At 40.4% G+C, this 12,911-nt stretch overlaps 1 protein-coding gene across 1 annotated transcript in view; it reads left to right on the forward strand.

Moving 5' to 3' along the window:
* LOC147012319 (uncharacterized) overlaps nt 1–12,911 on the forward strand; it is a 118,209-nt gene that overhangs the window by 82,438 nt on the left and 22,860 nt on the right. Inside the window, exons 15-18 of the mRNA XM_085856378.1 lie at nt 275–725; nt 5,917–6,132; nt 6,661–6,708; nt 12,168–12,311. Coding sequence (XP_085712504.1) covers nt 275–725; nt 5,917–6,132; nt 6,661–6,708; nt 12,168–12,311 — 859 coding nt within the window. The remainder of the gene's footprint in view (nt 1–274; nt 726–5,916; nt 6,133–6,660; nt 6,709–12,167; nt 12,312–12,911) is intronic.

Raw genomic sequence — 12,911 nt, forward strand, 5'->3', positions numbered from 1 at the left:
AAAATAATTCAAGTATCGATCCAGATCTTCACCAAAATATATCAAACTCGTCCTTGTCACCCAACATGTCCACCAAGTTTCATCTGAATCCGTCCATAACTTCTTAAGATGTGTTGTGCTCACAGACAGACAAACAGAGGTGAATCGATAACAAATGTCAACCTTCAGTGACAGAGGTAATTATGTTACTTAGTGTGAACAAATCTATTGTTTTAGATGTGTTGTGAGGAAGACCTCAATATTTTGTCCTTTTTAAATATTTTTTTTTCTGCAGCAGGTCATGGATGATACAAAACCATTTCCAGCCTGGCTGCAAGATCACGGTCTAACGTTGGAGACAGCTCAAGCCATCGTGAGTGAGCTGGACATCAAGAGTCCAGGAGCACTCGGTGCCTGTTCTGGATCACTTACAATGAGAGCGGAACTCTTCTCGCTGGCCAAGCAGAAGCTACCTTTTGCAATGTATGCCGAGTTTCGTCGCTTTGTGGAGTCTCGATTGGAGCCACAATATGCTCAAACAGGAAGCCCCATGTTGGTGGCTGTGCTCCACTCCATGCTGATTGCAGTCAGTCAAGAGCTTTCCAGTTGTGCTCAGAAACTTATCTCCTTGGACATTGTACCTGCCTCTCAAGAAAGCCAAGAGGAAGCTTTTGGAGATGCAGACTTGAGAATATTGGATGTATGCAGCCTTCAGCAACAAGATGAGAACATGAACTCAGAATTCGGTATGTGATGGCGAAGGGTAACGTTATGTGATTTATTATTGACAATATGAATGTGGTGAATGGTCAAAAAATTTGTATGCACACCTCGACGGTATCTTTATGGTAATGTTTCCTCAGGCAACTTCAAACAGTGTGGCCTCACTGAATACTCAACCTCTCCACCCCCAAAAGTTCTCTTTCTCACTGTTGCCTTTTCCTGTATGGGATTTGAGTTGTGTTACAGAGAGATGATGGGTTGAATGGAATGTGTGAAACCTCTGTTGGGGAAAGAAAGAAAACCTAGACACAGGAGGGCACTCCGCCGATCAAGCTTGTGTCGTTTCTGCGTGCTCGGCAACTTGTGAACACAACATTCCCTGTTACCAGCCTCCCTCATTATCCCCACGCTTGAAAATGTCCCAGTGGGTGTGGACTCAGGATCACAAGAGTAAACATAAAAAAATGTAACTCAAAATTTGATATGCGGTCAAAAAACAAAACAAGGGGGAGAGCGAGACCTCACCACACATCGCGATACACTCTCACTCTGGGAGGAGCGAGGGAGTGAGGAGGGAAAAGTGGGTTTCTGGACACGTGTTTGATAGGGGGACTTGACGGAAAGCGGGGGATGGGGGGGTGGTCCCCCTTATGCCAGCATTTGTACAGGATTGAACAAAATTGGGTACGTTCAAATGGGTCACACTAAATTTTGGAGAAGGTAAGCATGAGGGAAGGAGAAGGGAAGGACGGGTGTTTTCCTTTAGTCGTCGAAATAGCTGTGCCAGTGTTCATGCCTTTATTTAATTTCCACACAAGTATAAGCTACAGAATCTCTTAATCTGAGATGAATTATGGAATTGATCCGAGCAGCAGTTCCGTCAGCTAAAAAAAGGAAAAGCTTTCATTTGGCCAATTCGCACATTCTTTGACACCCCTTCCTCTCCTCGACCTCCGGAGAGTTTTATGGTGGTGGAGGGGGTTTGGGAGGAGGATAGCGTGATGTGGGAGGGAGTGATGAATCGCTTTAAAAATTCTCGTATCTGGATCTGGATGCGGATTTTTACCAAAATCAAAACAATTTGTCGTGGCCACGCACCCAACCTGTCTGCCAAGTTTCGGCCGAATCCATCCACAACTTTTTGAAATATTGTGCTATAATATCGGTTTCACCCTATCAGTGGTGATGAAGCACTTAAAAAATTATCTGATCTGGATCCAGACCCGGATCTTCACCAAAAACAAATCAGTTCGTCCTTGTCACACACCCAACCTGCCCACAAAATTTCATCCACAACTTTTTGAGATATCCTGCACATAAACAGACAGACAGGGGTGAAAACATAACCTCCTTCACCATCGGTGGTTGAGGTAACCAGGGAGCATTTCAAAATTAATACCCGTGCTATCTACTTGGCAAAGGCCTGCCTGCATGCCTGCTTCCCCCCCGCCACCCTGGTCCCCATACGCATTCCTCCAACCCCCTCGCGGTCCATGCACCGGTGACGGCGATATGCTCATCCTTTCACTCGCACACATGCACGGATTTCCCCAGACCCACACTGCACAGTGTACAGTCGCACGTCCCGTGTAGCTTCGATGTCACAGCACGTCCACTCCCCATGTGGCTCGGCACTGTAGCATGTTTGCTCCCCATGGGCAGAAGCACATCATTTGTGAAAAATGCTGCATAACCTCCTCCACAGCAGCATGCACCATGGGCCTGGGAGCGAGTTCGAACCGTGTGCCTGCAAATCCCACGCACTGCACACACGTAACCAAACATGTAGGCACGCGCAGACCCCACAGAATAATTTGTACCACATCCGTGTGTGCTGTCTACGTACCTCTTTATTTTCAGGAACTGCTGACTATTTATATATTACAGCAACTATTGGTATATTAATATTTTGTCATTAAAGCAGATCACACAAAACAGTGAAAAAGCAAACTGCGTACGTAGTTGCCGAAAAAAGGACCCTTGTGGACTGTATCGTCATGACATGCAAAAGCAGGTTAGAGAACTGCATTGCGCACATTGAAATTCCACTTTCTGCACATTCCATAATCTTTTCTTTACTTAATTAAATTGTCCAAACAGAAGAAAAAGTTAAGTTGAATGCTTTGCTTCAATAAAAACACTAAATTATATAAACCTCTAATTTGTTGAACTTTTCAGATTTCACCCCAGATTTTGACACTTATTAGTGTCACTTATTAGTGACACTACTGATCCACGAGATCCGATTCTCAACTCAGATATAATATTTTGATGATATACTTTAATTAGTCCGTGAGAGTACATCATGTTTCCAAATCAAGGCATGCTTGAATTGGCCAAATAAAATGGTGAATTTAGACCCCTGCAAGCACAAACGGCTGACCAAGGATGACTGACACCTTGACAAAGGATATAATTAAATAAGGTCGTTAACTATCTTCAAAATGGGTGTTTTAATTAACCCAAACACACAAATTTCACTCCTACACTCCCTTGGAGTTCCTTTAGTATGCATCAAAGTTTCAGACTACGAGGTTTAATTGTTTTGGAGTTATTGAGGACACACACACACACACACACACACACACACACACACACACACACACACACACACACACACACACACACACACACACACACACACACACACACACACACACACACACACACACAATTATTAGTTTAGATTCTTGCCATATCCTTGTTGGCTTGTTGAGTTATTTCCTCAACCAGCCCCTGTTTACTCATATATTCATCCTTTGCAATTTCATATATAAATACATCATATATTCCTTATCTCCTTGCTCAATCACCCTGGTTGATGATATCTGTTTGTGATATCTCAATCATCAACTATTGGTGACATGTCTGTGGTGACAGCACCCAACGCAAGCCGCGTGCCAATTTTTTCCCCATTCTTCCCGCATTCGTCAGGGCAGCGTATTCACGGTCAGAGTGCCGATCGGTACCCTTGGACGAGTCCGTGTGTGTGTGTGTGTGTGTGTGTGTGTGTGTGTGTGTGTGTGTGTGTGTGTGTGTGTGTGTGTGTGTGTGTGTGTGTGTGTGTGTGTGTGTGTGTGTGTGTGTGCGCGCGCTTGTTGACTTTGAGAGAGCTCCTACTCGAGGATTAAAAGGGCACAACCAACTTTCACGATTATTTACTCCTTCGGTAATTGTTATCCTGGTGCTGACTTCTGGTTTTTTTATCCTTGAGTATAAATACCTTTTTCCATGGGTTGTCATAAAGCATAAAAACTATCATTTAACAATTACAATATCACATACAATTTCATTTTGAAGTTACTTCATTTTCACTTGCCGTTACCACTTGGGTAACTGGGGTAGTTGGGTTTGAATACCTAACCAGCTATAAACTATCATCCCGGTGTTTCACAGGCAGGCTGGTTCATCAACGTGTTTGCCATTCCTTGGATGGACGTTAAACTTGGCATCCCATCTGCCATCATTCGTTGGTAAACGCTAAACATCCCATGGTGTCTTTCGTGAAGAATAGGCGAGCTATTGTCGGCACCCTGAACAAATGACAAATTCCTGCCATAACCTACTGGGGACACTGCATCAACAGCACAGCCACAGTCTGAGCAATGATGCAACCAGAAGCCACAGGATGCATACGAAATGAATGAATGAAAATCATTTGCTTGATGTAGAACTGGAAAAATTAATAAAATAATAAAATGATTTTTTTTAATCTTGCATCCTCCATCCTGCTTCTGCAGCTCACATTTCCAATTGTGATGATAACACAAAGGAAAGCTGTTGTGTGTAATTACACCCAAGTGTTAAGCATAACCTATCCTCTTTGTTTTTTGTTCATGGTTTTGTCATTGGAATTGGAGTCACTGCTCCTGAGAATCAGCAGAATGTGAAAGGAGAAAGTTGTGATTTGGTGTAAGCATCTCGATTATTCATTCTTGGAAAGGCAGGCTGATTATCCTTATAATGTCGTTCTGTGACCAGTCCTTAGGCAAAAGTCCATTCATGAAAACTCTTGGGAAGTATCTTCAATTATGACCTGTCCTGATCCGACTGCATCTCATGATCCATCCTCCAAGGCCCATCCTTTCAAAACGTTGAAGGACACAATACTTTGAATGGCCTTCCAGAGACTGTTAAATCTCTCTCCTCCCTCCAAGGTTTCAAACAAACATTGTACATGTACAACCACCTCATGTCATTCTCCATTCTTTCCCACAATCCTTTCTACCCACATTAATCCAAACTAACCAAACCCTTACATTACTGATTAACCCTTTTGCGCCCAGTGTCCGACATATAGTACACCTAAGTGAAGTTGTCTCCTGGCAATTATCATTCCAGAAAATAGATGGCTAATGTGTCTGATCACAGAGGAGACGTCCAAGATTCATTTTCCAAGAAGACAAGTTTCTTACAATATATATGTTTTAGAATGATGATTCAATACTGCTGTTCCAAGACAACAATGCTACTACCTGACACAAAAGTGTTGATGTCTCTCTCTCGCTCTCTCGCTCTCTCGCTCTCTCGCTCTCTCACTCTCTCACTCTCTCACTCTCTCACTCTCTCACTCTCTCACTCTCTCACTCTCTCACTCTCTCACTCTCTCACTCTCTCACTCTCTCACTCTCTCACTCTCTCACTCTCTCACTCTCTCACTCTCTCACTCTCTCACTCTCTCACTCTCTCACTCTCTCACTCTCTCACTCTCTCACTCTCTCACTCTCTCACTCTCTCACTCTCTCACTCTCTCACACACACACACACACACACACACACACACACACACACACACACACACACACACACACACACACACACACACACACACACACACACACACACACACCTTTTGCTTTGTTTCAGTCCAAATATTTCCCAATTGTCCCAATCTCACTCATTACAGTCCCATTTTTTTTATTCTCTGTTACGTCTCTCATCCAGGAGCCTTGATTATGTTTCAGGGAGGTGGGGGGGGGTGGGAGTGGTGTGGAAGGGATAACGTAAGATATTCATAACTGTTTTGAGGCTTATGTAAATGAGGTTTGGTTAAACGGTTTAAGTTTTATCAAGAGACTACATTACAAGTTGTTTTGTTGGTCTTTACATTGACAAGTGTGTTCCAGTCAGTTAATTATTTTATTTTTGAGTAAGAAATGTTTTTTTTTTTACGTGTCACACTAATTGTGCTCTTTGTTGTGCTTTTCCCCACAGTCCTTCCAGTTGTCATCCCGCAAATACTCAGCTGCAGCCAGACCTCTACTGGTGCTTTGTTTTCTGGAGAAATAGATGAGAAATTAGAAGAAACACTACACCTACACCCGAGCATCGTAGAATCCATCTGTGAGGTATCGATTGAAACCCAAGAGGAGATCAACCATTGTGTCATTGTCGATGACATTATTCAGGAGTCTGGCCAGACTGAAGTTGGTAAGTGCACAAACAAGCAAGAGCTTTTCATGCCAAACATGTTTTTAAAGTACCACTTCCTTTAAGTTGGCTTGTAGTGGTAAGGGAAGTTATATTCATCACTGACTATTGCTCATCTTTATCTTTGGTGGTTGGAGCTGCACATTTGATCTCGTAAGCAATTCTTTGTGTAAATCTCCCCCTTTCCCACCACACCCTCTCCATTATCCTGGAGCCTCACTGTACATCATGGTAGAGGCCGTTTGGCCTGCTTGCATTTTTTGAGCAGATTGTTGTGCCTTCCACTTTATGCAACTTATCTTTTAAGTGATTTGATGTGCATTCCTGATGCCAAACTGGTATTAGACTGCAAACAAATTGAATTGTAAACAACTGTAAGACATAAACAGTCAATGACAATAAGTTTCGCTTTCTCACTATGTATGTACTTTAAACACATATCAGATACCAGACTCCCTCACCTTATGTTGCTTGTTTTGCGAAGTCATGTTTCTTTTAAATTTTGTAAAATCACTTTTCTTATTGCAGTTTTAGATGGGGATTTGAAGTTTGAAACCAGTGAGTCTTCTTCCCAAGGTAAGATTTCATCCTCAGTGATCATAATCTTTATTACATTTGGTGATAATGATAGACTTTGGTTTTGTGTATATGGCTGCCATGTGTGCTGCAATCGATTAAACCACAGATGTAGGTCACATGGGAGGTATTTGAAATGAGTTCTGCTTCGAGAAATGCCAGTTAATGTGCTTTCTCCTGTATCGTGTTCTGTGTACCTTTAGGTTAGATATATGTATATATAGATATATGTATATGTATATATATATATATATATATATATATATATATATATATATATATATATATATATATTGTTACGGCCATGGGTACAGGGTATACCCGTGGCCGGACATTCTCAAATGGTACACACATGAGAATTTATAGCTGTGGGAGGAACTCCAGGAATGTTTGAAACAGCAAAGGGTTTACCTTGGTAGCCTTTCTTGGTTGCTTTATGCAGCTTCTGCGGCTGAAAGAGCATGGGATGAGCAGATTTATTTTCATAATTCCAGCCAGCTGGGTTTCATTGATTAGGTGAGAGCTGATTGGTTATTCCCTCCATTAACAGGTGAGAGATGTGGGTGGGTCTTTCTTTATCATCTATGTATTGTCTACTTTTGACATTTGCCCGTGGGTCATTCCGTGCCAACTCACCTAAATTTCAAAAACCTCCCCAGGTCACCTCCTCAGATTTTCCTGGAAAAATTCTGAAATGTAGATCTATATGGCTCTACCCACCATGCAAAAGATTAGCTTTCAATTCCTCATAGTTTAAAAAATATGCATCTCTAGAGACCTTTGAAATCTGGCCCTAAAAATGCCAAATGTGAAAAACACATTTTTTTTAACTTCAGGGGCTTATAATTTTATAATGGACTCCTCTAGAAAGTTAATATTGCAAATATTTACTAATTGGCATCCAAGTTTTTCAATTATGGCATCGGATAGCCTCTGGGATACATATTTCTCACTCTATAGGAAGCTAAAAATGGCTTTTGGGCCAAAACGAACTAAAATAAGGTGAAACTATAGGAGCCCTCCTGAAAATATGGAACAACTTAGAATTTTTTCCTCATAACACAGTGATTATAGGGTCATTATCTTTCCATAAATAAATTTTTGTTGGGATAATACAGTTAGGTGATGAATTATAAAAGTTTTACCATAAGCCCTTGCCTCCGAGGGCTCTAAAATGGACCAATTTTGTCCCTTAATTTGACCATGTGGCTAGGAGTTTAGGATCTTAATTTTTTTTCTAAAGATTGCCTCATATAAGATGTGTCTACTGACCGAATTGTTTTATCTCACGCCCATGGCTTCATATTAAAATAAATTTTTATTTACATGCACGTTTTTTTGTAATTATTCACTTTTTTCATATTCATGAGCTTATAAATCTGAAACTGAACACTCTAGCAAAGTGATACTGCAGATATTTATAAACTGGCATATGAAATTTAAGGATCTCTTATCAGAATACCTGATAAATGCATATGTTTCTATCTGTAGGAAGTTGAAAATGCCACTTTGACCAAAAATGGTGAATATGCAGGGGGCATTAACTGAGGTTATTTTTTTTTTCTTCTTCTTTGTGATTCTTTGTGACAAATTCTTCTTTGTGACATCACAAGAAATCCAACAAAATGCAATGGAATATGACCTTGAGAAGCGCTTCAGAGCAGCAACAATCATTGCTGGTACACGGTCACATCATGGTTTCCTACCAATCTCCTCAACACATTTGGAGATGAGAAGGGTTTCTTCTGATGCTGTATCATCAACAGTATGATACAGTATGCACAGGACTGGAATACAGTATGCACAGGACTGGAAACCACACAAGCTCATCTGTCCCAGTTATTAGTCCCAACCCTAACTGAACTGGATGTATACCAGGCTGGGAAATATATTGCTTGTGTTTATGACAGAAAATGGTACATTGGGAACATTGTCACAAGAAATGATGATGAAAATGATGTTTGTGAACTTCATGAACAAGGAAGGGGTAACACATTCTCATGGCCTCCAGAAAAACAGTAAGGTCAATGCTGGGTGCCATTACTCGACATTCTTTGTGTGGTTGAGGCCCCTGACATAAAATCTGGTGGACGTCAGTACCAACTGTCACAGCATGACTTTAAGCATGTTCAAGACCTGTTTTCTAAGATGTAAAATTCTGTGCCTCTGAGTGCTAGATAATCATGATAATGAATGTCATGAAAGGTCATTAAAGAGTTTTCTAAGGTATAAAAATTACTAGTATTCATTGTCTCTGTATATCTGTAAATAAAAAAGCTGCTACTCAACTAATCAAATTTGTTTTAATTTATAATTTGCAATCACTTACGAAAGTAATCATTAGCATGTATTTATGAATAAATAACATCCTTATTACTAATAAGAAGCATAATTTAGCCTCATGCGCACCCCTGCAAGTTCACCTTGTTTTGTACCAAGTGGGCCAAATTGCCATATTTGGCTTCCTAAAACTAGGAGTATGTGCTTTCTTGAGACATTCTGATGCCACACTCTGAAATTTTGTATACCAATTTATAAAATTCTGCAGTAACTCTTTCCTGGATAGTTCCATTTAAGATTTATAAACTTCTGAATATGAAAAAAGTGAATAATTATAAAAAATGTGCATGTAAATAAAAATTTATTTTACGATGAAGCCATGAGCGTTAGATAAAATTATTCGGTCAGTAGACACATCTTATATGAGGCAATCTTTAGAAAAAAAATTAAGATCCTAAACCCCAAGCCACATGGTCAAACCAGGGGACAAAATTGGTCTATTTTAGAGCCCTCGGAGGCAAGGGCTTGTGTTAAAACTTTTATAATTCATCACCTAACTGTATTATCCCAGCAAAAATGTATCTATGGATAGATCATGACCCTATAATCACTGTGTTATGAGGAAGACATTCTAAATTGTTCCATATTTTCAGGAGGGCTCCGATAGTTTCACCTTATTTTAGCTCGTTTTGGCCCAAAAGCCATTTTTAGCTTCCTATATAGTGAGAAATATGCATCCCAGAAGCTATATTATGCCATAATTGAAAAATTTGGTTGCCAATTAGTAAATATTTGCAATATTTGCTTTCTTGAGGAGTCCATTATAAAATTATAAGCCACTGAAGTTGGAAAAAAATGCGTTTTTCACATTTGGCATTTTTAGGGCCAAATTTCAGAGGTCTCTAGAGATAGATATTTTTTAAACTATGAGGAATTGAAAGCTAATCTTTTGCATGGTGGGTAGAGCCATATATATCTACATTTAAGAATTTTTCCAGCAAAATCTGAGGAGGTGACCTGGGGACCCTCAGGTGAGTTGGCACGGAATGACACACGTGGTACATGCTTGTCGCTGATGTTTCACCAGTAAGCGATGAAACTGGTCCAGCAACTGAGGGTATGTCTAGCATTGGGATTCTCATGTATGTACTATTTGTGAACATCTTTACAGCTGTGGAAGAATTCTGAGAAGGGTTTGAAACAGCAAAGGGCTTACCTTGGTCTCCTTTCTTGGTTGCTTTATGCAGCTTGTTTGGCAAGAAGAGCATGGGAGGGGTCGATATAATACATGTACATAAAATACATGCACATATAATACATGTATATGTAATACATGTATATATAATATGTTATGACTCTTCACCTGGCCGAGTAATGATAGAGTCGAATGAGGGTTCTCGAATGATACGATTTATTTCAGAAGATGGCACTACGCATGCGGAATGCAGCCCAAAGGCCCTTCAGTCAGGTGCCCCCGGAACACATTGAGATTCTTACTTCAAAACAGTTGTTTATATAATCACACAAAAGCAGAACTGGGTGTGGACTATAAGTGTGTGCTAAGGAATAAAGAAATAAAGAAATAAATGCGGCAGTGGGCTTCTTTCCCCCCTCCCTAGGGGCCCTCAGGGAAGTTGAATCAGTCAATCCTCAGATTTGCAACCCAACAGTTCATCTTGCAAACTAATAACTTTCTAAGCCTCCTGCACCCCTACACTGGCACCTGCTGATAGCAAAGGCGAAACTCTGGTGATGACTAAGAACAGGAATGTGTGGGATATCAGCATACACAGTTTTCCCAAGGACATGCTGTTGTGCAGCTGCAGAGCCATAAAGGGTTATCAAAGACATAGTGAAAACAGCATGATACATTTAAAGCAACATTTTAAAGCAAGGTTTGAATCCTGACAGCTGATTAATATACAACTATTGACTATTGATTATTCAATTATGGCTCAAATATGACCACCTAGCATATCATCATCATAACAGTTCCCTCATTGGTCATATTTGACCATACCCAGCCATACCTGATACTCACCAACCGAGTGGATCCCTATTTGGTTCCTGTAGCAGCTACCCCTAGGCCCCCGTGCCTGCCAAACGGGATTTGCAAATGCCGTTTGTTACATCCATCCATGTTACATTTGCAAATGCCGTCATGTTACAAATGTTACATCTCAGACCTCTACAGATGTGCAGGTCATCCCGACATTTAACACTTAACCCATCCTGTCGCTTCGGTGACGGCAGTTGAGCACCATAACCCATATATCTGATTTTATCTGACGTTTGTAGGTGACGGGCTGAATGCCAGATAGTAGGCATCGGGATGACGGATTTCGTAAGATGGTGGGGTAGTAAGACCACGTTACGTCTGGGACGTCATTCCTGAGTTACATCCAGCGCTAGACTAGGCCTTTACGGTAGTGTATTATTCATGACTTGATCAACAGCATTATTACAATAAACGTAGGCCATACGTAAAAATGTAATCACCAGGGGGCACCACTCCCAACCCCACCCCTGGACCCACCACTGAAATAAAACTTTGTTTTTTCCTGATTGTAACTATTGTTCACCATCACAAAGCATAAATAAGAACCAACTTAATGCATTTTGCAACTTGAAGAAAATAAAAACAATGACCTGCCATCTCCTCCCTGGGAACATAAAACAATTGATAATGTTCTTTTTTGGTGAATAAGTGTGCATGTTACTAAATTGAACGCTGGGTAGTTATAGCAGTAAACAATGCTTCGGAACTAATAATTTTTTTGCAAATATTGACTCTCTATAAACTGTATCACTGTATGTACTGTAAAATAGACACGTTATGGTGTTTAAATATTGTCAATGAAGTGATGTGTTCAATGGTAACATTGGTAAAAGGAAAATAGTTGTTTACTCCATCACCTCGTGAGATAACACCAATAACACCTTCCGATACACCAACATGTGTGAGATATTGGACAGCAGGTTAAATGAAAAATAAATGTAAACTTTACATATTTGCCCTTTTCAGTATGGGAGTAGCACTCTCATTTTTTTTGATTATGTAGGATATCTGTTTTTAACAATAATGGAGCAAAATGCTTAAAATTGGTTGATGTTTGACATCCAGTTTTTTTGGCTTGTGTAGTGTTCTGCACATAAGCCAATCACTGAATTGCTTGCAGGTGAACCACATGCAATAGAGGATGGAAATATCCATGATAACATTTCTCCATCCTCCCAAGAGAACTTCAGCACTCAAAATGTAAAGGAAGAGCCATGCATTGCTGCAAATGAGGAACTCAGTGCTGCTACGCATATTCCAACTGGTGAGCACTGTTCCCTCTTCTTCTACTTCTTCTTCTTCTTCTTCTTCTTTTTCTTCTTCTTCTTCTGCTTCTGCTTTTTTTCTGATTCTTCTTGTTCGTATGCAGCACAAGGCTGTGGGGTAGCATCATTGGCTGATGCCACAACTCTGCTGCTGATACAATACCAATTGCTGCTTCAGGCAGGAATTTGTAATTTGGTCATGGTGCTGGCGATTCAAATGGTGTTGAGAGCTTGCCGGATAACAAACAAGCCTTAATGCTTTTTGATACAGAGATGCATCCCTGTGAGGCTCTCATTATGAAATTTAGGAAGGAAAGTGATGAAAATCCAGAATCGGAAACAAATTTTGAAAATCTCAGTTTGTGGAAATAAAAGGATATATAATCGACTACAAAGCAAGGTAATCCCATGAATGGCGGAGGCATGCGTTGGTGCTGAATTATTGCATCTGCTTTAATTGTGGTGGAAAATATATTTTTTATCGCTTATTTTTTTCTACTAATATAACATTTCACTTTGTTTGCATTACAGAGTTAAATGTTGTGGTCTGTGAGGATGCTTCTCTTCTTTCCAGCAAGTAATTACTCCCCAAGTTGGGC

This window comes from Eptatretus burgeri, chromosome 15 (assembly GCF_056783735.1).
Source record: "Eptatretus burgeri isolate ZD-2024b chromosome 15, Ebu_testis_v1, whole genome shotgun sequence".
NCBI lineage: Eukaryota > Metazoa > Chordata > Myxini > Myxiniformes > Myxinidae > Eptatretus > Eptatretus burgeri.